This window comes from Tursiops truncatus, chromosome 18 (genome assembly GCF_011762595.2).
Source record: "Tursiops truncatus isolate mTurTru1 chromosome 18, mTurTru1.mat.Y, whole genome shotgun sequence".
Classification (NCBI taxonomy): Eukaryota; Metazoa; Chordata; class Mammalia; order Artiodactyla; family Delphinidae; genus Tursiops; species Tursiops truncatus.
Window position 1 is genome coordinate 52,059,288 of NC_047051.1, and position 24,828 is coordinate 52,084,115.

Genomic DNA, 24,828 nt, shown 5'->3' on the forward strand with positions numbered 1-24,828 from the left:
GTATATCTTTTAAAAAATTTCTAATTTAATTTTTTTGTGGTAAGAGACCGCACTCAGTATGGTCTCATTCCTTTTAAATTTATTGAGACTTGTTTTATGGACCAGTATATTATCTTGGTGATGTATTATGTGTACTTGAGAAGAATGTATATTCTTGAGTTGTTGGATATAGTGTTGTATAAATGTCATATCAAGTTGGTTCATAGTATTGATCTGATCTTGTGTCTTTACTGATTTTTGTTTTTGTTTGTTTGTTTTTGTTGTTGTTTTTGGCCACATCACACGGCTTGCAGGATCTTAGTTCCCTGACCAGAGATTGAACCCAGGGCCCGCCAGTGACAGTGCTGAGTCCTAACCACTGGACTGCCAGGGAATTCCTTGCTGATTTTTGTTTTTGTGTTGTTCTACTAGTCGATAAGCAAGGGGGTGTTAAAATCTGTTGTGGTTATGGAGTTGTCTATCTCCCTTTAATTGTCTCAATTTCTTGCTTCCTATGTTCTGAGATTGTTGTGAAATGCCCCCTTTATCTCTGGCAGTGCTCTTTGTCTTCAAGTTTGTTTTATTTGATATTAATATAGCCATTCCTGTCTTATTTTTTTTTATTTCTCTTATTTTTTTCATGGCATATCTTTTTCTGTTTACTTTCAACCTGAGTCCTTAATGTGTGCCTTTTGTTGGTGGCATATAGTTGGATTTTGCTTTTTTATTCACTCTGACAGCTTCTGCCTTTTAACTGGAGTGTTTGTATTTAGTGTAGTTATTGGTATGGTTGGTTTACTTCTACTGTTGTATTATTTGCCTTCTGTTTGTCCCCTTTTTTTTTTCCTCTTTTCATCCTTTTCTGCTGCCTTTTGGATCATTTGATCAAAATAATTGTTTTAGTTTCCTTTTCAAAATTTCTATTGCTTTTTTAAGCTATTCCTCTTTATATTATTATTATTAATTAATATTAATAATATTATTATTTATCAATTATTAATGTTAATATTATTATTTTTGTGCTTGCTCTAAGATTATAATAACCAGTGAAAAGTTAGGTGTGTATATATATATATATATATATATACACATATATGTTTAACATTAATGTCATATGACTTCATGTAAAAAGTAGAACTTTGTGACTGTATACTGTGTACTCCCTTCCCCCTGCCAAACTTGACGCTATAGTTGTCATATGTATTACCTGTACATTCACTGAAATCCCCAACAAACATTATCATTTTTGTTTTAAATAGTAACACATTTTTTTTCTTTTAAACGTTGAGCCTTCTTTTAATTTATTTATTTTTATTTTTGGCTGTGTTGGGTCTTCGCTTCTGTGCGAGGGCTTTCTCTAGTTGTGGCAAGCAGGGGCCACTCTTCATCGTGGTGCGTGGGCCTCTCACTGTCGTGGCCTCTCTTGTTGTGGAGCACAGGCTCCAGACGCGCAGGCTCAGTAGTTGTGGCTCACGGGCCTAGTTGCTCCGCGGCATGTGGGATCTTCCCAGACCATGACTCGAACCCGTGTTCCCTGCATTAGCAGGCAGATTCTCAACCACTGCAGATTCTCAACCACCAGGGAAGCCTGTAACACATATTTTATAAAACTTATGAGGAAAAAAGAATCTTTTATATGTACTTAGACTTTTACCATTCCCTATGCTCTCTCTTCATTCCTGAAGAAACAAGTTTTTCTTTACTATCAATTTTTTTTCAGTCTAAAGAACTTCCTTTATCATTCCTTAAAATGCAGATCAACTCTAATCAATTTTCTTTCTTTTATTCGAAATGTCTATTTTACCTTCATTCCTGAAGTATTAGATTTTTTGTTTTGTGGGGCAGTACTGTGCTCCGTAGCTTTGGGATCTCAGTTCCCCTACCAGGGATTGAACCCAGGCCGCGGCAGTGAAAGCGTGGAATCCTAACCATTAGGCCACCAGGGATCTCCCCTATAGATACATATTTTGGGTGTAGAATTCTTGGCCGAGTTTTTTTTTCTTTCAGCCCTCTAAGGTTTTGTTCCATTTTCTTATGATGACCATGATTTCTGATGAGGAATCTGTAGTTATTTGAATCATTGTTTCTCTGTATGTAATATATTGGTTTTTCAGGCTGTTCCAATAACTTTTCTTTATCTTGATTTTTAGAAGTTCTATTATTATGATGTGTCTAGGTGTAGTTTTCTTTGAATTTGTTCTGTTTTAGCCTCACTGAGGTTGAATTTGTAAATTTACTCCTTTCACTACTTTGAAGAGTTATGGACATTATTTCTTCCGTTTTTTTTTTTTTTTTCCTGCTGCAGTCTGTTATTTCCTTTGAGTCTCAAATGACATGTTTTCTAGACCTTTTAAAGGTTTAGAGTCCCTGTGGCTCTGTTTGTTTGTTAGCTTATTTATTTTTTCAATCCTTTTTCTTTTCTCTTCTTTAGAATGGATAAATTCTGTCAATTTAAATTCACTATCTCTTTCCTCTATCTTCATTGTGCTGTGGATCCCACCCAGTGAATTTTTTATTTCATGTATTTTATTTTTCCAGTCTAAAGTTTTTATTTGGTTCAATTTTTTGTTTTCTATTTACCTGCTGAGATTCCCTGCCATTTCATTGATTTCAAGGTAATATTGCTTTACTTCCCAGAACATAGTTGTAATAGCAGCTTTAAAATCTTTGTATGGTAACAGTAATCTGAATCATCCTAGAACTGGCATCTCTTGATTGCCTTTTCCCTGTGGAGTGATTTATATTTCCTAGTATTTTGTATTTCTGGTAATTTTGGATTTATACTGGATCTTCAGAGTGTTTTGCTATGGTACTCTGGAAAATGTAAATACTGTCTCCCATTCTGTGTGCAGTGGTTCAGATCTAAGCTTAATTCCTTAGGCCTTTACTCATCTGTTTTAGTTCAGTCCTACACATGCATGGTTCAAGGGGTAGTGATTTCCCCTCACTTTCTGGCCTGCCTGGGCTCCATTTGTTGCATGCTTCCTCCGGCTAGAAATAGCAAGGGTTCTACTGAGGTTTTAGTAGCCCAAGACAAGGTTCCTCTCCACAACTATGGTTCTGCCTTGCAGCAAAGCTGCAAAAAGAACAAAAAGGGAAAACTCTTTGTGCAGGTTGCTTCTCCAAGGTTTAATTTCCCTCCAAATCCCTATTTTCCTTAATGTTCAGAATGCTCAGATAGTTGTTTTTCATATTTTGTTCAAGGTTATAGTGGCTGTCAGTGGGAGGGTTGGACTGTTGGGGGCTTATACTGCCATGCTGAAACTTGAGCCAACTAAAGATTTTTGAGGTTTTTGTTTTTCTACTCCCTGTATTAACTTTCCTTCTAATATTTTTGTTTTGTTTATCTTTCATGTTGGAGGTTTTCTTTAAATTTGGGTGTTCTTTCTTTGCTTATTTATATTCTATAAGCTGTGTTTGTGTGTTTTTGACTTGTTAATCAAGGCTTGTGTCACTTCTTGGTGAGCCAGCCTTTTCATTGGGGACCTCCCAAATGTCAGGGTCTGCCATTTAGTTAGGAAGCTATGGCAGTAGTTAGGTAAGCAATAATGGTGGCTTGGATTAGATAATTAGATAATTAGTGGCATTAAAGAGAAGTAGATGGGTGAATTCAAAGGTGTGTGTAGTGTATGTGTGTGTGTGTACTTGAATCAGCATCAGAAATACTCATAAGGGTAATCCTGTGGAAGGGTAGATTACTACCTGTGAATTTTTTTTGGAGGCATCTTGACATAGAAAGAGTCTGAATTTAGAGACAGTAAAATCTGAAATTGAATCCTGTCTTTGCCCCTAACTAGGTGTGTCAGTTCAGTTATTTAAAGTTTGTTCCGCCATACTCACCTCAGAGGATTGTTGTAGGAACTAGAGTAGATGCTATACATAAAGTGTCTTTGTTTTGTTTTTTTAAAGTAACATTTATTGGGCCTTTACTATGTCAGGCATTATTCTAAGTATTTACAGGTGTTATTTTTTGTAATCCTTCTGAAAGCCCTGTAAGAAAATAGATTCCGTTTTGTAGATGGTAAAAATGAGGTCCAAGCAGGTCACAGAGTTGGTAAGTGCTGGAGTCTAGATTTGAGTCTTAAAAAGTTGATTCCGAAGCCTTTGTACTTAACCAGTATGCTTCATATCCTTAGTCCAACGTAGGTGGTTGAGGATAGTCTCAGAACTGTTCGTGCCAGTATTTTGTTAGTTTGCTTATTGGTACATGATATATTCCTACGTAGTGCTTTTCATTGACTTATTAATTAAAAGCAAAAATTACTGTAGTATGTAATGAAATATTTTTAAGTCCTCTTTTATCAATGTTTAGCATGCTAAAACATTAAGCATACTAACATTTATCAGTGTTTTAGTATGCTAAAACATTTAAGGCTTCTCTTTAAAGGAGAATCCAGTCTTTCAAAAGATAAAGTTAAAAACTTAGTTTACCAGAGTTTCTACCCCTCCAAAACTATTTGGTAAATTCGTTTTATTATGTGTGCTGAGATGGGTTTGCTGACAGTTGGAATTTGAGTACCATAAAGAACCACCTATGCAGTTTCTCTCTGGATAGTATTTTCGCTCTGGTTTCTTCAAAGGCACAAGTTATAACATACTTTTGTCTTGTGCATCTTTGCTCCTAGTGCAAATCCATGCAGTAATGAATTCACATGTGTGTAAATTTTTACTAGAAAAAGTCATGTCAAGTGTTGTGGAAAATCTTGGTGTAACAGTGTTTTTTTTCTTTTTTTTATTGATAAATACCTTTAGAAATATGGCATTATAGTGATCATTGTAACATGAGAATAAGTATACAGAAATAAAGAAATCAGTTTAGGGACACATAAATGTCAACTTTTTGAGAGAGAGAGTGTGTGTGTATTTGTATGTGTATTTAGCTTTTGATATTATGAAATTATTCAGATTATGTATTTACTTTTATCAGCCAGTTTTTGAGGCTTTGCTTTGGCATGTAACACTTTGATGGATGAACCCTCTAACTATTGCTGCCAATGGCATCTTGGCATTTTCTGTGCTTCCTGGGTGACTAATCAACAACAGCATGTCTTGGTAATTGATTTTACTGTATTTAGTTTTGCTTGAGGATTCCGTTCTTAGCTTCTCTGTGTTTGCTGAGGAAAGAACAAAACTAACTCTGAAGAAGGTTCGTATTTCAGGCCTGGTCCTTGCTGGTGTTGGCTCCCTGGTTTACCTGTGATACAGTATGCAAACTTTAATTTTCTTTATTCCCCCTGTTGCCACTCTAGTCATACTGTATTATGCCCTTGCCTCAGAACTCCTAGTTGTTACAATTTAGAAGTTCTAGGGACTGATGGGTTGGGATTTGCACCTATTTCCTGCACCCATGCTGTATTAGGCATTTAGTAACCATTGGTTGAGCGACTGATAACTGGCTGACTGACTGAAAATGAATGAATTGCTGAAAGAAGATGAGGCTCGAAGACTCAGTCAGAGTTATACAGGAGGTGGTATATCTAGAACTCAAATTTAGATTTTTTGGCATCAAACTATCTTCTATTCATTTAGCAACTACTTGATTATCTTAAAGAATGTGAAATCAAACTAGACAGTACACTATAGTAATTTTTTAAACGACAAATGAATGCTTGTGATAGTAACTTTAACAGTATTACATGGGATTAGTTGTCTTATGCCTTTGCAAATGAAACTAAATCAAACTAATTAATGACGTAGACTGGAGCTTCAGTGTACTCTCTGTGTAAGAGGCAGTATCCACAGCTCTGGATTCAGTTTTTGCTAAGACTCTTTAAAGTTGGCAGAGGAAAGTAAGGACCCCTACAAAAGAAACAATGAATAGTCAAAGGTAGGAGGAAAACCAGGGACTTCCTTGGTGGTCCAGTGGTAAAGAATCCTTCTTACAATGTAGGGGACGCGGTTTTGATTCCTGGTCAGGGAACTAAGATCCCCCATGCCGCGGGACAACTAAGCCCACGCGCCACAACTACTGAGCTTGCGTGCCTCAACTAGAGAGCCTGCGTGCCACAAACTACAGAGCCCACGTGCTCTGGAGCCCACACGCCACAACTAGAGAGAGAAAACCCTCACGCCACAACTAGAGAGAAGCCCGCGTTTTGCAACGAAGATCCCGTGTGCCGCAAGTACAACCTGACGCAGCCCAAAATAAATTAAATAAATAAATAATAAAATAAATCTTAAAAAAAAAAAGGTAGGAGGAAAACCAGAGGAACTACTTCGCTGGCAGCTAAAGAAAAACCAATTAGAACTACACTCAACTGTGTTGAATGTACACCATACCCTCCGTATTCTTGGGTTCTGAAATCTGCGGATATGGAGGACAGACTGTACTATGCCATTTTATATAGGGATCTAAGCACCTGTGGGCCTTCAGTATCTGCAGAGTGGGAGTGGAGGGTCCTGGAATAAATACCAGGATATCCAGGGACGACTGTATTCAAGATTTTTGATAGGATGAGTAGGTTCTTGGATCTAACAATTAGAAAGAAGGTCATTGTTCTTAGTAAGAGCTGTTTGAGTGAAAGCCAGATGGTAATGGATTGGGTAGGAAATGGGAATTAGAAGTGCACAGATTTTTTTTTTTCTTCTTCTAGGATGTTTGTTATTGAAGGAAAAGAAGGACGAGATGAGATGGAAATAGTTCAAAAAGCACAAGATAAAAATTTAAATTTTAGCTGTGGGCAGGTTTTTTCTAAGTATGGTGTGAATAAAATATACATGTGGGCAGAGAGAAAGAAGTTAGTGGAGAAAAGAAAGGAGAGACATATCATAAAGAAAAAACAAACAAACAATCCTTTGGGAGGCAGGATCTTCTCTGTACAGTTATTTGGCATTTAGGAGTAAAGAATATAAATGGAAGCCGTACGCTAAATTTAGAGCTTCAGGGGAGAGAAACTGAAGGAGTTTTTGCTTGAAATCCTGTTTTCCTCTGAGAAGTAGGAGGCAAAGATTTGGACTGAGAGTTCCATGGTTGGAAGCGGGGGCTAGAAGAGTGGCGGAGCTGAAACGCCTGCCATGGTGATGACTAGTTCTGATGGCCCTGCTGGAATTGGAAACTAAATTTGTACTTGGCGCCCGTCTATACAGTTACGGGATTTGCTTCTCTCCTTCTACCAGGAGATAGTAGACAGACTCACCCCAAATTGGGTGTTGGTGGGGTAGCTGTGGCAGAGGATATGGGAACTAGGAAATTGAGGGTGAGTGTCATGCAGGTTTTTCACTTTATAGTCCAGGCTACGTAGGATGGAAAGTAAACCAGGTGGCAGCAAATGGAAGGCCCAAGGAATAGACTAAGTGGAAGTAAGGGAGTAAAAAAGGCCAGGAGGTTGTGACCAGGAATTAAGAGGTAGAAATCTAATAGTTTCTAGTAGAAGCAGTTCTAGATGACTCTCAGGTCAGAGAAGTAGAGAACTGATGGAGTTATTAGACCATTCAACTTTGCATATTATTGCTTCCTGTTTCATAGCTGAAGTGTTAAGTTGGTTTAGCTGTCTTGTATTATAGTAGGAATAAAGGTAGAGGAGATGATATTGGAGGTAGGGGGCTGGCTTGTAAGTTTTACTCATTGGGGAATGATTTAGACCCTTGTAAATACTAAGAACAGGATGAGAGAAAGTCTGGCAGGCTGTAGAGACAGTGTGAATTTCGAGAAAGCCTCTTGATCTAGCATTGGCTGTATCCAAGAACATTTTCTTTGTCTTCTTGTTTCCAGATAAGGGGTGGTGGTGTGAGGATTAACATTTCGCGTTTGAGAGGCTTTTGAGGGATGTAGTGCCATCCAGGGAAACTAGGATTTTGATTAAATGTAGAGAAATCATTTTGTAAACTGACTGAAGGTGTAGAGGTTTTTAATGATCATATAGGTCTCTAGTGATAGAGTGGAAGTTAGAAGCTGGGATTGTAGAGTTTTAAATTAATCTGTTTGTTAATACAACATTTTTTTTTCTATTTTCTTGCCATATAGCATTTTGTTTTTTTAACTTTATTTTAAAATAATTTTAATTTTAGACTTACAGTTAAGTGTGGAAAAAATAGTACACAGATTTCCTGTACACCATTCACCCAGTTTCCTCAAATGTTGATGTTTTATCACATATGCTTTGTGATATTTTCTTTGTATATATGTGTATATATACACATACGCTATATTTTTTTCTGAAGCATTTGAAAATGAGTGGCAGACATGTTATCCCTTTACATCTAAATATTTCAGTGTATATTTTCTAAAAACGACATACTTTTACAAACTATTGTGCAGTTATCAAAATCAATGACATTTATGCAATACTGTAATCTATAAACATATTTTACCAGTTTCCCTACTAGTGTCTTTTATAGCAAAAGAAAAAACTTATTTTTAGATTAGAATCTAGTCCATGATTAGCTATTGTGCTTAGTGTCTTTTTGTCTCCCTTAAGCTGGAACAATTCTTTAATCTTATTTGTCATGGATTACATTAATGTTTTGGAACGATTCATATCAGTTATTTTATAGTATACCCCACAAAGTTCCTTTAAAAAATTATACTTTCACCCATTGGTTTTAGAACTCATTGTTTATGATTACCTGAAAGAGTTATAACGATGGTTGTCAAATGGTGATTTCCTAATTCTGTCATTTCTTCTGCATTTATTATGTAGGATTCTATAAGGAAGAACTCCTGTAGCCTCCAGTTTATTTATTCATTTATATTAGTATGAATTCATGGATTTTAATTTTATTCTATTGATTATTGTCTCATACTATCATCATTTTGAGGCTCAGATCATCCCAGATTTGACTATCTGCTCGTATGTCCTTGTGACAAGTCCCTATCATTTTTGCACTTTCCTACCATATAGCAGTTAGATAATGTGAATGTATCTGCTTTCTAAAGTTTAGTTTGGATGGAGGAAGCACTGTCTATGCTTTATATGTAGGGCTGCAGTGGAAGAATGGTGACCGATACAACAGTTATTGCCACAGTAGCTTACTGCTGCTGTGCTGAGTGCTTAATGAGCATTTTCTCAGAGTTGTTTGTGGAAAGTTTGTGGAGGTTTTTTATCAGCTGGACGTAGAATAAAGCAGTTGGAACATTGGTGGTGTGTTGCTCACAGTGTTGGTGTGCCATCCTCATTGAAGTTCTAAGGAATAGATAATATTACTGACTGTGAAAATAGATTATGTAGACAAATATATAATGTGATTAACAACTAGTTAAGACAGAAGGGCACCATGAAGAAAACTCTTGTTATAGGTGGGAAAGAGACAAAGAGAAAGCCTTTATGAATCATTTTGACCTCCAAATGAGTTTCACTAGAATATCATAACACTCAAATGGTTACATGCTGGTATTACTTTATGTATTAGTACTGTTAACTGGTTGATGGAAAGTAACAAGCATCATCTATCTGGGTTTATGTACCTTTCTTTTCTTGTAAAGACAAGAATGATTATGAAAGGTTATTGAATGGATATAAAGTCTGTGGTGATTTTCTTTCAGTTTTAGTGTCATTGAGCAATTTTATAAATGTCAGTTTTCTAACGTGTAGAAACTTACTCCTGTAAGCATAGATGGAAATCTCTTTATCACATATGTCCTACATTAAGAACAAAAAAAGATTGTTTCATACTTTCTTTCATCTCTGTTCTAGAGAACTTAGAAAAAATACAGAAAAGTTAAAAAAAACCCCAACAAAATACAGTTTTCAAGCACCCATGCTACCCATTTGTCTGTTAACAATCATTTTGAAACTGCTAACAGTTCATCTTATTTAAAATAATATGAATAATATATGATTTACACACACACAATTTTGTTACTTCTTTAACACTGTATCATGAGCATTTCCTATTTCATTAAGTATCCTTTGGAAACACCACCTTAAATGTCTGTATAGGATTCTATTATATTGATACAGTGTGTTTATTTTATTTTGGATGAATAGATTGTTTTCGGTTTTCCATTTTTATAACACTATGATGAACAACTTTACAAAGAAATCCTGTTTTAAGTTTCTGATTAGTTTCTTTGGATGTAGAATTTAAGAATTCTCTTAAAATGAGAATTACTAGGCTAAAGTATATTCTTATAAAAAGTGATATATACTTATTTTTTTAAATACAAGCAGTGTAAGTACAAAAGAAGCAATCTAGGCACCCAAATCTTACCAACCAGAAATAAATTATGTTGACATTTGGTGAACACATTTCCATTTGTGCTTATGGACAGGAATAATGTAATAAGAATGGGACACTACTCTTTTTTTTTTTTCTCTCTCTCTCTCTTTATTTTTTTTTGTCTGCACTACATGGCATGCGGGATCAGATCCCAGACCAGGGATCAAGCCCATGCCCCCTGCAGTGGAAGCGTGGAATCTTAACCGCTGGACTGCCAGGGAAGTCCCACTATTCTATTTTTTTTAAATGAGAATACAAAATACGATTTTGTTTGGATTTAACAGCAAGGAAAAAAATCCTTAAAGAACTGCTGAATTCTAGATAAAGGTTTCTTTACCACAGAGTTGTTAGGTTCTGTAGGATTTCACTAAAATTAAAAGAGTATAAAAATCAGTAAGAAATTGGAGTAATTTTTAAAACCTCATGTTTTAATTTTAGATATTAGAGATTAAATCCCTGCTGTGAAAGATGAGGTGAGTGGTATTAATACTTTCTCTCATGTTTTCTTTCCCCAGTTCCTGATTTTTATGTTGCTTATATTTTTACTTTTTCAGGTTTGCTGTCTGTTTGCCAGCGGCTATTTATTTAGTCTTTAGCTCAATGTTTAGCATTAGTTTTGTCTTTGAAAGGACTCAGTGTTAACCACCATATCTTTTCTCATTGCTTTTCTCCTTATTTACTTTTTATTTGCTTAATTTTATGATTGCCTGGTTTTCATCATGGAGTAGTTTTTCCCAAGGACTCATGGATGGTATATATACTTTATACATGGAAGACAACTTGGCTAGCTGGCTTTTTTTTGTTTGTTTTAATGTAAATATTAAAACTATGAAACATTTCAAGCATAAAGGGAAGTATAGAAAATGATGTAAAAGATATTTCTATATCCACTGTGGAGATAACAGATGTTAGCATGTATTTATTACAGTATTTTACTATTTTATACTTTTTCAGCTTGCTTTATTCACTTACCGTGTTTTAAAGATTTATCTATGATGACTCATGTAGGTCTAATTAATAAGTTTAAAATGAATTGTTATACAAATTAGTGGAATAATATTTATTCATTTTGTGCTGACCAGACAGTTGTTATCAGTGTCTCACTATTACAAATAGTACTACCATGAGCATTCTTGTATGTGCCTCTTTATGTGCAAGTGTGAGAATTTTCTAATATTGACGTTTACAAGTGGAATTATTGGGTCCTACACACCTTCAGCCTTACTAGGAATTGCCAAATTGATCTGCAAGGTGGTTGAGTGAATTTATATTCTTACTAGCAGTAGTTCGACTTCTACTCCATTCTAACACACCGTTTTTGCGTCTTTAATTATTAGAAATATTTACTTTTTGAATTAATAATTTATGTTCTTCCTGTGTGCTGTTGTTTCATTTCTTTTGTCTAATAAAATCTGTTTTTCCTAGAGTCTTCATTTTTATTAACTTATATCAAAAGGTCACCCCTGTTGTGACCTGTTTTTGGTTTTTGTATCTCTATTCTTTAATAGTAAACTACTTTTTGATGGATAAAAGTCCTATGTATGAACATTTATTACTGTTCTGTGCTCAAAGTCACTGATGCTTCTTTCTTCAGTGTGTAGAGTCTCAGGTAGTTTATGCATTGACCTAGCCTTGCCAGCTCTTTGATTTTGTGTTGGGAGGGGGCAGCTCTTTGTGATTTTTGTGACTTTCTTTACTATTGACTGTCTTGTCTAGCTGTGGTAAGAATGTCTCTAGAGTAGTTACTCTAAAAACTTGGGTGATGGAATTTATATTCTTCTTTAGCGTGTGTTAATTCAGTTATCTGTGGTTTTTGGATAATACCGTTAGTTTAATTCAGTAAGCTTTGGGGGACAGATATTTACTTATTAAGTTATGGTGATTGCCCGCAAAAGTTGAATGATTAAATATTTCAGGTTTCTACTATGTGTAAAAACACCATGGGAATCATAGAATATATGAGTTGTGATTATTGATCTTGAGATGTTCAGTGCATCCATTACTTGACCAAGCTCTCTCTTGCCTTTTGGTAGAAGAAAAACTCTGGGAGGCTTAGGGGACTGCATATTTAATGTGAAGCTTATTCTGTGTCCTAAACTCTGCTACTTGTTTTAGGGGATACCACGATGAATAAAGCATACTTCCTAAATTTCACATGCTTATGATCTGACTAGGAAGGTAATAATATTCCCAGATCTAATTAAAGGATCTCTAAGCTTCTAGGGACTCATGAAGTACAGCACAAACTTGGAACTGATAGTTTCCTGGAAGGAAATGGTTGCAGTTAGAGTTTGCTAGCTCTTGTTTTTTATTCTCATGCCCGAATAGTTTTGCTTTTAAAACCTCTTGAATGTTCAGATTTTGATTGCTAGAAGGGGGCTAATTTTAATATTATTACTATACTTTAATATCTGAGATTCACTTCTCTATTATGAAGTATACTCTTTAGCCAATTTTGCTTTTTAAACTTTACCAGTTATGACATTTCCTGACTTATTTTGGTGCATGCAGGTAAAAAACTTTCTGGAGAATCTGTCAAAGGGTTCTTATTTAATTTGATTATGGAAACAGAAGAGAACCTTTCATTACAAGTTGCCATTGTCATTATATTTATCATTGTTTATGTTGGATAGGATATGTTGACTGAAATAAACATGCACGACATAAACGTTGTGAGTTCAGTTTTATTCAGGGACCTTACTGAGGACTATAGCCTGAGAGATAGCCTCTCAGCTCCGAGGAACTGCTCCAGAGAGGTAAGGGAGGAGCCAGGATGCCTATGAACTTTATTTGCTGGGAAAACCAGGTAGTCAAGATAAAAAGATTACTGCTAAGCACAAAGAAGACATCTGAAGTGAATGATTTTGGTGCTTTTCTGTGTATGGGAAGATGCAAGAATCTGAGGTCATTTGAAATGTTTTCTTAGAAATGTATCTTAACTATCTAAGGGCCAGTATATCCAAAGCACAGAATGTTTCCTGTTTTTCACCATCCTGAATCCCCCTCAGGGTGCGCTGTCCCTGGGCCATGGCAGTAGCTAATGGCTTTATCCTTACAGAACTGGAATGGCAGGGAACATTTATTTCTTTACAAATACCAGTATGTTAGCTTATAAAAATCAGAACACTGAGCTATTTTGAAAACTCGGGGTTTGAATAGTTTTGTAAATTCAAACATTATCATTAAAATTTTCTTCTGCTTATAAAAAATGCGTAGGGGCACCTTCTCCATCGGGGTTTGTAAATTATGGCCCCCAAACCAATTAAGGAAATCTTAAACCCTGGAATTGCTCTGTATCATTATTTCCACAGCAGTTTTCTATATCCTCTAAGTGGATAATCTTAGCTTATTTTATTGCCCACCTTTGACACAGCCACCCTGCCCAGGAGGAGGGCCAGGCTGGTTGGGAAGCAGTTGCAGTGCCAAAGGAGAAAATTATCCTGACCAACATAGGTAGTAGGGTGGGCTCAGTCCCACCCACATTACTGTGAATCTATAATGAAAGAGGGATGGAAGGGATTTGAGGGAGACAATCACAAGTCTGCCACAGATAACTTAATTGCTTAAGACCACAGCGTAGTCATCAACAAATATATCTCAAAAAGCTGCTTGAGTTGTAGAGGACAAAAACCCAAGTACTGGCCAGATTTGAAAAATGCAGTCTTTTAAAAGTAAACTTGTGGGAGGGAGGGAGACGCAAGAGGGAAGACATATGGGAACATATGTTTATGTATGACTGATTCACTTTGTTATAAAGCAGAAACTAACACACCATTGTAAAGCAATTATACCCCAATAAAGATGTTAAAAAAAAATAAAATAAAATAAACTTTGTACATGCAAAAGAAAAAAAAAAGTAAACTTAAAATATGTTATGTAACACATATTTTGGTATAAAACCACGAAAGATGAGGCTGAAGCTGAACATCTTCCTATAATAAAATATATAGACAGATATGGCGTACATTATGGTCTTTTCATGCTCAATTCATGTGTGCTAGATTGAGAAATTAGCGGGAGACCAAGAAGGTAAGTGGGGGATGGCAGGGAGCAGTGCCCCGTAGACAGACAACCTTAGATGAAAGTATGAGAAATTGCCAGCCCAGCCGCTCAAATATCTTTTTCTCCTTTCTTTTTTTTCTTTTCTCTCTTTTTTTCCCTTGGACTATGATAATCTGTGTTAAGATCATATTGACCTATTGCTAAAGAGGCATAATTATAGGGCAGATTTGTAAATATGTATTTTCTTAGGTAAGATCTGAGTAAGCTAAATAGAATTTTGAAAAGTGTATCTTTCTGTTGATATAAACATTTAAGAATAAGGTCAAGTATTTGTCATTTAATTAAAGGACTATGAACACGACTAATGAGCGTACCATATAGAAGACTTTGTATTCAAAGAGAGAATCTTAGGATCTAGCCGATTTACACTGCAGTTTTAGCATATAAAAAGGAATTTAACTGGAGGCTGAATTCTTCTGAAAATAGCAATTTATATAAGATCTTTATCCCATCTGTTTGGTTTCTTTGTTCCTTGGAGGTCATTGGGATGTAAATATACTCTAACTCTTTCTCCTTTAACTTACTAAGGTAATAACTAGCTGTTACAGACTTCACAGTACTTGGGTTATAGCAAGGTTATTTCTCCAGTCTTTCCATTTTATACTGTTGTGACTGGTGACCTATATTGCGTTTCCTTTTAATTTTAACCAAAGTTGATTCCAAATACTTTGGAGCTTATTTTTATAGTGTTCAGCAAGACAGACATAACCTCCAGTTTTGTAGAGCTCTTACTTTAGCTGGAAAAACAGATTGTAAATGAATGAGCACATAAATAATTGCTATTGTAGTAAGTGTGCTAAAGAACAGGGTGCTTTAAGATTGTGTCCTAATCTACTTTTGAGAGATAGGAAAGATTTTCTTGAGGACTTGATTTTTTAAAAAAATGTATTTATGGCTGCGTTGGGTCTTCGTTGCTGAGCGGGCTTTCTCTAGTCGCGGCAAGCAGGGGCTTCTCTTGTGGAGCACAGGCTCTAAGGCATGCAGGCTTCAGTAGTTGTGGCACGCGGGCTCAGTAGTTGTGGCTCGCGGGCTCTAGAGCGCAGGGTCAGTAGTTGTGGTGCACAGGCTTAGTTGCTCCGCGACATGTGGGATCTTCCCGGACCAGGGCTCGAACCCGTGTCCCCTGCGTTGACAGGCGGATTCTTAATCACTGCGCCACCAGGGAAGTCTGAGAACTTGATTTTAAGCTAAGACCTGAACTGTGTGTAGAAGTCAACTAGGCAGTGCAGTATGGGAGGAAAAGAATTGTACATAAAGAGCCTAGAGCCCCTTTTTAGTATGTGATTATGTTTAATGTTGTTTTAAGAAATGAATTAATGAGTGGGTATCTAGGTCAGAAGCTCAGAAGAACTGTCTAGTGTGGCAATATAAATTTGGTCTTATGTTCTTTAATCACTCTGTTACCCCATTAATTATCCCTCTCAATTTTTCCTTTAAAAAAACAGATACAGTTCCTCATTTGCATTCTTCACATATATTTTTCCTGTGGTTACAGTTTCAGATTGTGTCATTTTTAATAGAAAGTTGTATATACATAAACCCAGGGAAGGTATTATAGTGATATTACATTTTCTGTGGAAAAAGCTTTTTTATCATAGGATATAGTGTTAGGTACATTGTTGCCTGTGAGACATGCCAAACCAGAAATTAGAGGACTTTTGCATTTTGGTTTTATTTATTAAAAATTAAAAAATTCAAAGTAATTTATGCTTAGGGTGAAAAATCAAATAGTAGAGAATGATGAAATCTCTTCCCCACCTGCAGCTCTTTGCTGTTTCTTGTGTGTCCTTCCGGAAATTTTGGTTGCCTATATGTACTACACAAATAATCTCTTATTTATTTATTTATTTATTTTGGAATTTGTAGGAAAAAGCTTTTTAAAAGAAAGTTTTACTGAAATATAGTTGATCTACAGTGTTGTGTTTATCTCTCTCATTATTTAAAAAGACTCAGTTATACTGTATATATTCTTTTGCACCTTTCTTTCAGTTGACATATCATGAGCAGACAGTAACAGTTTAAAAATGAAGTAAGAATCCTTTTTGTTTAAAAGACACTTTGTTATGTCTTCATAAAACATCTGATGATACTTGGTTTTTAACAGTTGTTTTGCAGACTTGTTCAGGTGACAGAGCATCTGAAGCCCACTGTGTTCTTTGTAGAACACCATGAAATAATGATATTCTCTCATACTAACAAGAAAGGTTTTTATGAGCAGAAATATGCCTGTATTATATTATGAAATATAAAACTGTAACCAAACTTCTGTACTTCCAAAAGAAGAAGCTGAAAATTAGACACGGCAAATATTTTTCCTTTAATATTTACTTGTTGCTTATGCGCTCTTTCCTAATCATTTGTATCATTTTCGAATCATTTGCTAATCATTGCTTTATCATAAGCTAGTTCTCAGAAGAAAGGTATCCAGAGACAGCAAAAGTTTAGTGGAAAAAATTTGGTGGGGAGTAAACCTCAAATTAAGATTCTGTTCATTTGCTTAATGGTATGTGTGTGCGTGAGGACGACTGCTGTAATTTAGTGTTATTGGTAGAAAATCTAGCTCCCTTTGCTAAGCAGCACTGTTTTGTGGGACGCTGTCTTCTGAGCTATTGGTTTTAACACTTGGGCTGTTTGTAGAAATTTCTTAGCACCTTATCCCTAGCAGCATAGATAAGGTAGCTCACTTTCTTCTTGGGTGACTAAAATGAGTAGCTTGACTCTACAGATTGATTTTACTGCAACACATACCTATTAGCTTCTCTAAATCAGGTGTTAGATAAGGCAACATTGAATGATAGAGGCTACCAGAGGTTTTTTTCTAGAATCATGTTATCTTAGAGTCAGAAGGAACCTTTGTCATCTACTAATTTTGTACAAAGGCCAAGAATCCCATTATATGTCAGTTGACCGACGGTACAATTTTTTTGAGAATGAACGGGGTGGAGAAAACGCTAAATTGAATGGGGCTGTGACACAACAGGTGTAAAGTGGGACAGTCCTGGGGAAAACAGCTGTATGGGCATCCTAGTTATAAAACAGTCTTGCCAGATAGTCAGTCATACAAAATCTGAAAGGATTTGTTGCCCCACAGAAAACCTAGTACTCTAAAAATTAAAAAGTTCTAACTAAAAATTAAAAATTTTTTTTATTGAGCTAAAATTTATCTCCTTGCAACTACTAACTCTTCTTCCCAGTGTTGCCCTTTGGTAATAAATGTAGTCAGAATATGGCAGTATACAACATATATTAGTTCTTTAGAAACTTTTTTAAATAAACAACTTTAGAGATAGCTCGGTTTTTATTTCCCAAAAATCTTACAGTTCTGCCCTGTAGTTCAATTTCTGTGCCCAAACTGAAACAAAAGAAGAGAAAAGAAATGAGAAGAAAGGTGAAAAAAAGACCATACAACTGGCTAACCTACGAGGCCCTGGTACAGGGCACTGTTCACTAAACAACACTTGACTGCACTTCCATAATTCTCATCTTGGTATGTTTAGAAAACATTCACTGAGATCTCTAGCTTCTCAGAAATAAAGTTTCTAGTTATTACATTAGTATTTTATCACCTTAAAATAGAATAAAGGGATATGTATAGGAGACACGCCAATTAAAGTAAAAGAAACAATAGTTTATACACAGGAAGGCTAGACCTCCAGCTAGCTAATCATAATGATTACAGTTTCCTTATCATTAAAAATACTTAATATACATCTATAAAAACTAGCGATAGATAGATACGTTTAACAAAGCCCTCTTGTCATCCTTCTACCCTTCGGACTAAAAAACTGTGGTTTAGTGTGCAACTTTTCATCACCCTGGTCACTAGATTAAAGATACTTTAATTTTCACGTGCTATTGCCCACATTTTTTCCCAGGAGGCTCATAAATAGGACAAGCTGGGAGGATAACTTTTTTTTTTTTTTTTTTTTTTTTTGGCTTGCGGGATCCTAGTTCCCCAACCAGGGACCGAACCCTGCTCCCTCTGCAGTGAAACCGCCAGGGAATTCCCTGGGAAGATAACTTTTGAGGTGATGTGTGGATGGAACACAGAGCCTGGTTCATTACTGAATATATGTAGGTCCCACCCCACTCCTCCCCCACCCTTTTTTCTTGCTGTTTAGGTAATTGTTATAGAATGTAAAATAGAACCATTTAACAACATAGCAGCATGATTAAGGAAAAATTTCTACAAATTGGCATTGTCTAATTTGATAAACATGTAACTTAATTTGAACCCTTGTAAGAACTTAGGTAAAAGGCAATCAAATGTCGAAAAAATTAAACAATAGTCAATCTAAGAAAATGGAAATTCTTTTCCCCTGCATCGGCAGGTGTGTTAGACCTGCGCGGTCTCCTAGGAGTTTCGACTCGCCCAGTAAACAACAAGAGTCGGAAGTCGATGCAAAACGCAAGAGGTTTATTGAAGGCCGGTGCACCGGGGTTCCTTGGTCCTCACGCAGGAGGTCGAAGAAGGAACCCTTTTGGGCGCGAATATGTCAGTTTTATAGTTTCCCACTTCCCCGTATGTAAATTATAGAGTTGGTTGTGTTCTCCTGCTGATTGGTCCCGGCTTAGGCTCGGACCAGAGAGGGAACTTGTCCCCAGCTGCCTGATTGGTCTTTGACAGACACCTTTTTTACATTTTGTTATCTCCCTCCTTCTCCCCAGCTGCCTGATTGGTCTTTGACAGACACCTTTTTTACATTTTGTTATCTCCCTCCTTCTCGGAAGGGGGCCGGACATCCTGGAAATTCACCCATTGTCTAAGAAGCCCCTATTGTCTGGAGAGTTCTTAATCATTAGCTGGAACAATGTCCCTCGAGTCCCACAGGTGGACTCTCAACCACTGCACCACCAGGAAAGCCCAAAATGGAAATTTTTATTCGAGCCAGTCTAAGGATTATAAACCGGGAGACAGTCTTTCAGAGAGCTCCTAGGGCTGTTCTGCTGGTTAGAGGTCAAAGCACAGTTAGTTATTTAAGTTTTTGAGACAAAGTAACATATTGGCAGTTTACATAGTGCAACAAGGTGAGTAGTGGGGTCATTGTGGCTCTTTACAGAATTGAGAAAGGAATGTTATCTCCTAAGGAGTTACCTTGCTGGCACCAGATGGAAATTAATTTTTTTGAGTGAGGAGGCATTCCTGCGTCTTCTAAGGGGATCTAGTTAATGTATAGTGCAGACGTACAATGCACACTAAAGGGGAGGGGGTAGTGCCTCAAATGGCAGAAAAATTTTTATGTTAAAATTTTTCTTGTCCTTCCTTAAAAGTAATTTTGTCTCATCACACAGTAGGTTAATTTATGGAGACACCAAAGATATCAAAATACAGTGTTGCATTTAAAGTAAATTGGAAGTTCTATGCTACAGTGGGTAGAGATTGTTGACTGAGTTATTGGGTTTTACGGTTAACACAGAGCAACTGTTCACTGTAATATATATATATATGGGTTTTTTTTTTTGGCTGTGCTGTGTGGCATGCCTGGATCTTAGTTCCCCGACCAGGGATCGAACCTGTACCCCTGCATTGGGAGTGTGGAGTCTTAACCACTGGGCTGTCAGAGAAGTCCCCTATATTATAATTTTGTAAAAATAAAACTGGAGGTATTAGGTAAGGCAGTTGAAATAAATTGGTGTGTTTTATAAGTTCCAAAGCTTTACTTCTGAGATCATATGTAAAAGTATCTGTAGTTATTCTTTTTATTGTAGTTATTTGAATATATTTCGACAGGTTTAAGCAGAGAGTTGGTCATTCTGGGGAGCGTATTTGTATATTTGATGTGGTAGGGGGTGTTTCCTGTGAGGAACTAGAGGAGAGTTGTTTGTCATGTAGGATTTTCTCTTTAGTACATTTCATCTACATTTGCAGTATTAATAGTAGATATGGAAAAGTGGCTTCCTCTTTTTTGACACCTTCATTATTATTTGTTTAGTAATATTAATTACTATATATACTAAATATACTAATATATTCTAAATTACTAAGTATATGCTAAGTATTGATCTGTACTTTATTTGCCTTAACTTGTTCATCTGACATTTTTGCTCTTAAAAGTGTTGTCAAAGATGACTACATTGGGAATTCTCCTGGGTGCCTTGTAATGGGAAACAGAAGATGCTTTATGACACCAGGGCAGAGTGTTGCTATTCAAGAGGGTGCTCATTTAGTGCCTACTTGGAAAAGTGCTGCAAGTAAATAAATGTAAAAGCTCATACAGAGTTGACTTTATGCTTATTTGACCTTAGAATTCAGTTTCTGTGAGTGGATGCTATTGTATCAACTTTGGTGCTGTTGACTGAAGAAAAACACATAACCTAAAAATTGCGAGTTATGTTTTATTTGAGGACCGTACTGAGGATTATAGCCCCAGAGACAGCCTCTCAGATAGCTCTGAGGTGCTGTTGCAAAGAGGACGGCGAGGAGCCGGGGTGCACTGGAGTTCTTGCTGGGGTGGTGGGGGAGAGTAGGGCATGAGAAGATTACCGCTGATCACACGAAACAGACATCTTAAGTTAATGATTTCAGGGCTTTTCTGTGTATGCGGAGATGCAAGAGTCTGGGCTTATTGAAATTGTTCTTTAGATATGCTTCTTAACTATCTAGGGCCAGTATCCTGTTTCTCTCCATCCTGAGCTCCCCTCAGGGTGCACTGTGTGGGGTTGGCTGCAGTGGCTGATGATTTGATGGTGGGCAACATTCATTGTTTACTGGAATGGCAGGCAACATTTTTTGTCCATAGTGTTATGGAAAAAGTTGTCTTCTTAAACTTGAGATGATTTTAGGTTTGTTTATACTGTTTTGTTAAAAGTTATAATACCTTTATGAACTCCCAAAAGTGTTTTGCTAGTGTAATCGCTTACCAAGACACATGCAGACAGCAGTGAAGTAAATTGACCTCCTGTTTTACTTGGCATATTTAAAAAAATTCTTTAGAGGCAAGTGAGTGACTACTTATTGGACTGACAGAGTACCACATAATTTCTGCTTTTGAGTTTATAAAATAAAGTATATTAAATAAAAGGGAAGAAGGGTGGAACTAGTATTTGTTAAATGCCTTCTCTGTGTTAGGCATTATGCTGGATGATTTTCAAATATTATTTTACAATTCTGTGAGGATTTTGGTTGCATTCAGAACTTACATATGGAGACACTGAGGTACAGAGAAACTAAGTTTATCGAAGCTCCTAGAAAGTGGAGTAATAATTCACCTATTCTTTCTAAAATCCAAAAATGCATTGTATCACAACACACAGATTTGCTCTGTGACAAAATTTCTTTCCCTCCCTCCCTCCCTCCCTTCCTTCCTTCCTTCCTTATAAATGAAGTAAGAGGTGTGCAGCCACACTGCTTGGGTATGATTCGTGGCTTTACCCTTGCTAGCTGTTGTGATGTTTGGCAAGTTACTCTAAGTCTCTACACGTCCAGGGTGGTTTTGGTTTGGTTTTTTTTCTTTTAATCTGTCAAATGGGGATAACAGTCTAATAGTCTCTATCTTACAGGTTTGTTGTGAGGATTGAATGAGTTAAGTGATAAAGATCTCAATATAGTATCTAGCATTTCTTGAACTTTCAATAAATTTGTTGTAATGACGTTTTTCAGAATTTTATGTGCACACTGACTTATTTTGCTTTATTAGTAATTCTTTTGGTACTTGGGAAAACCTCCTCAGAGTATTCCAATATATACATTTTGGAATGTATATATATTGTTATTCTATTTCATTAATTCATTTTACATTTCTAGTTATTTTAGATACTAGTGTAATAGATATGGTATTGTGGTTGTATTAGAAGTTTTCTTTGCAGTACACAGTGACTGATGCATGGTAGACAATATTTATTGTAGGATTGAGAGAACTTGAATCTATTTGTAATCATGACTTTTTTCCTCTATAAATCCTAACAATTTGAACTTCATCCTTATTGTAAAGAAACTATAAAAATTCTAAACTTCTTATTGACTGATTATGTCTCTTAAAAATTTTGTTCATCTTTTTAAATGCTATTTTACCTTGTTTTTAGCTAAAAAATGATTCTTTGCCTGAAATGATCTGTAAAAATTTTTTTTAAGTTGATTCACATTAATGTTTTCATTTTCCTTTGTTCTCTTAGCTTCACAATGAAGAGGATAATTCAGAATCATCTGCTGTAGAGCAGCCGTCAACTTCAGACCCAACACCACAAAATGTGCAGGCTGCTCCTTCAGCATCTGGACTTGAGACTGACTCTTCTCCTCCACCTTATAGCAGTATTACTGTGGAAGTACCTACAACTTCAGGTATTGTTGTTTTTAGTGTGAAACAACTAGTAATGTTTTTTGTTTTTTTTTGTGGTACGCGGGCCTCCCACTGCTGTGGCCTCTCCCGTTGCGGAGCACAGCTTTCGGACACGCAGGCCCAGCGGCCACGGCTCATGGGCCCAGCCGCTCCGCGGCATGTGGGATCCTCCCGGACCGGGGCACGAACCCATGTGCCCTGCATCGGGGCGGACTCTCAACCACTGCACCACCAGGGAAGTCCTAGTAATGTTTTTAATAGCTCGATTTTTTGTTTTGTTTTTACCAGTATGGTTTTGTGTAATTATCAAGTCTGTTAATGGGCTTCTTCGGTTTTATGATTATTTTAAAAAAAGTTTTTCTAAAGGTAGTTTATAAAATATTTCATAGATTACCTGTCTCATTGTTTTAAAAATTAATTTAAAAGTGTAGCTTGTTAAACTTTCTTATGCTTACTAGAATCCCTTCCCAGTGGATTAGCCATATAACTTTTGGAAGAAATAACCATATATACATATATATTCATGCACACATATAATGCATACACACATGAATATATAAACATACCCATGTGTGTGTGTTTACTTATATAGTCGTAAACAAGGTATTATTAATGATGAATGTGAGAATGTGGTAAGTACATGTGAATGGAGGTGAAGCATACACATAATGTCCCCCCCACTCATGGTGATATTTCCTGGATACAAGGCAGTGATTACTGCTTGCTACTCATCCTTGATGTGATTACTGCTTGCTACTGCTTGATCTCATCCTTGCAGGTCATTCTGAAGAACTACCCTCATCTATTTCTCTGGTCACAATTTGTATTTTCCCAGTAATGCTAAGTTAATCATTCTATGATGGAAGATGCTGAGAGTGAAATTGCAATCCCTTTGTTGTGGCTACTGTTGCTATTGCTGTTTAACAGACTACCTCAAACCTAATGGAGTAAAATAACAATCATTTATGCTTGTTAATTCTCATGGTTTGGGGGGAATTGGGCTTCTTTATGAAGTTCTCTGCTAGGGTCTCATGTGATTGTTGTCTGATGGTGACTCTGGGACTGGAGGTAATTGCAGGCTTCCTTACTCACACGTTTGCTGGCTGATGCTAGGGCCTCAGCTGAGGCTGTTGGCCAGAACAACTATATGTGACCTCTTGTTGTGGCCTGGGCTCTTCACTGAATGGAGGCTGGCTTCTAAGAACAAGCATTCTGAGAGAAAGCCAAATGGAATCTGTGACATTGCCTCAAAAGTCACAGGGTCACATCTGTCACATTCAAGCTGTTAGAAGTGAGTCACTTAGTCTCTATTCAAGATTATTGAGGAATTAGTCTCCACCTCTTCATGGGAAGAGTTTCAAAGAGTATCACCACCACAACTGTATACAGCCTCTTCCCTCTACCACCCTCTAGAGCTTCTCCTTTGACAGTCTGCCCCATTTCAATAAATGGCTCCAACAGGCCAGAAACCTGGGAGTCATCTTTTTGGTACCTTATTGTAAAATTACATGGTTTTTCTCCTTCAATTTTTGTTGTAATGAAATGTATTATTAACAGATTTCTTCTTTAAGCTAATCCATCCCTTTATTCTTAGAATAAATTCTTTTTGTCATCATGTTCTAGTCTCTCCTGGATTTAAATTTGTTAATATTTTTTTAGAGTTTTTGTGGCTTTATTAGTGTGATCTATGACTTTATGTGCTGTCTTTTTGGTTTGGGTATTAATATTATGGAAGCAACATAAAGTGAATTGAGAAGCTTCTCATTTTTCTGTGATCTGGAATAGTTTTGATAATGTAGCATGACATTTTTAAAGGTTAGATAAATTTCAACTGTGAAACAAGTGGAGCCTGGTACCTAGAAGTTCAGTTATTCTCACAGTCTCCTCTGTGATTTCTGGTCTTTTTAATTTTTTCACCTGTGCTAAAAGGCCATTCCTGACTATAATTGAGCACAAGAACTGAGTAATTCTAGAATTTGGGGTTTCTGTTTAATGAAAACTGTTGATGTTATTTTTCTTCAGCTTTTTAGTCAGTGCTGTTATATTATAGGCATGGGCAGTGCCCGTTTTCTGTGGAGATTATGTTCTTCAGTAGGTCACCTTATGGCTGCTTTTATAGATCTGAGCAACATCAGTTATAAAAGGTGACATTTGCATAGCGTTGCACAGTTCACAGAGTCCTCTTGAATACTCTTCTATTTCGTCCCATAATAGCAAGTAATAGCCTCGCTGGGTCAGCTTTATGGATGAGAAAGTGGAGCTTCACAGTGCTTAAGTGATTTGCTTGAGGTCACATAACTTCTAAGAAGAGGAGCTGGGATTGGAGCTCCCCAGACTTTAAATTCTGTGGTTG

At 36.5% G+C, this 24,828-nt stretch overlaps 1 protein-coding gene across 3 annotated transcripts in view; it reads left to right on the plus strand.

Moving 5' to 3' along the window:
- The window catches only part of NDFIP2 (Nedd4 family interacting protein 2), a 65,805-nt gene that overhangs the window by 14,411 nt on the left and 26,566 nt on the right, over positions 1 to 24,828 (plus strand). For all 3 annotated transcript variants that reach the window (XM_019921072.3, XM_019921073.3, XM_004324373.4), the window contains exon 2: positions 22,312 to 22,477. In XM_019921072.3, the coding sequence (XP_019776631.1) occupies positions 22,312 to 22,477 (166 nt within the window). The remainder of the gene's footprint in view (positions 1 to 22,311; positions 22,478 to 24,828) is intronic.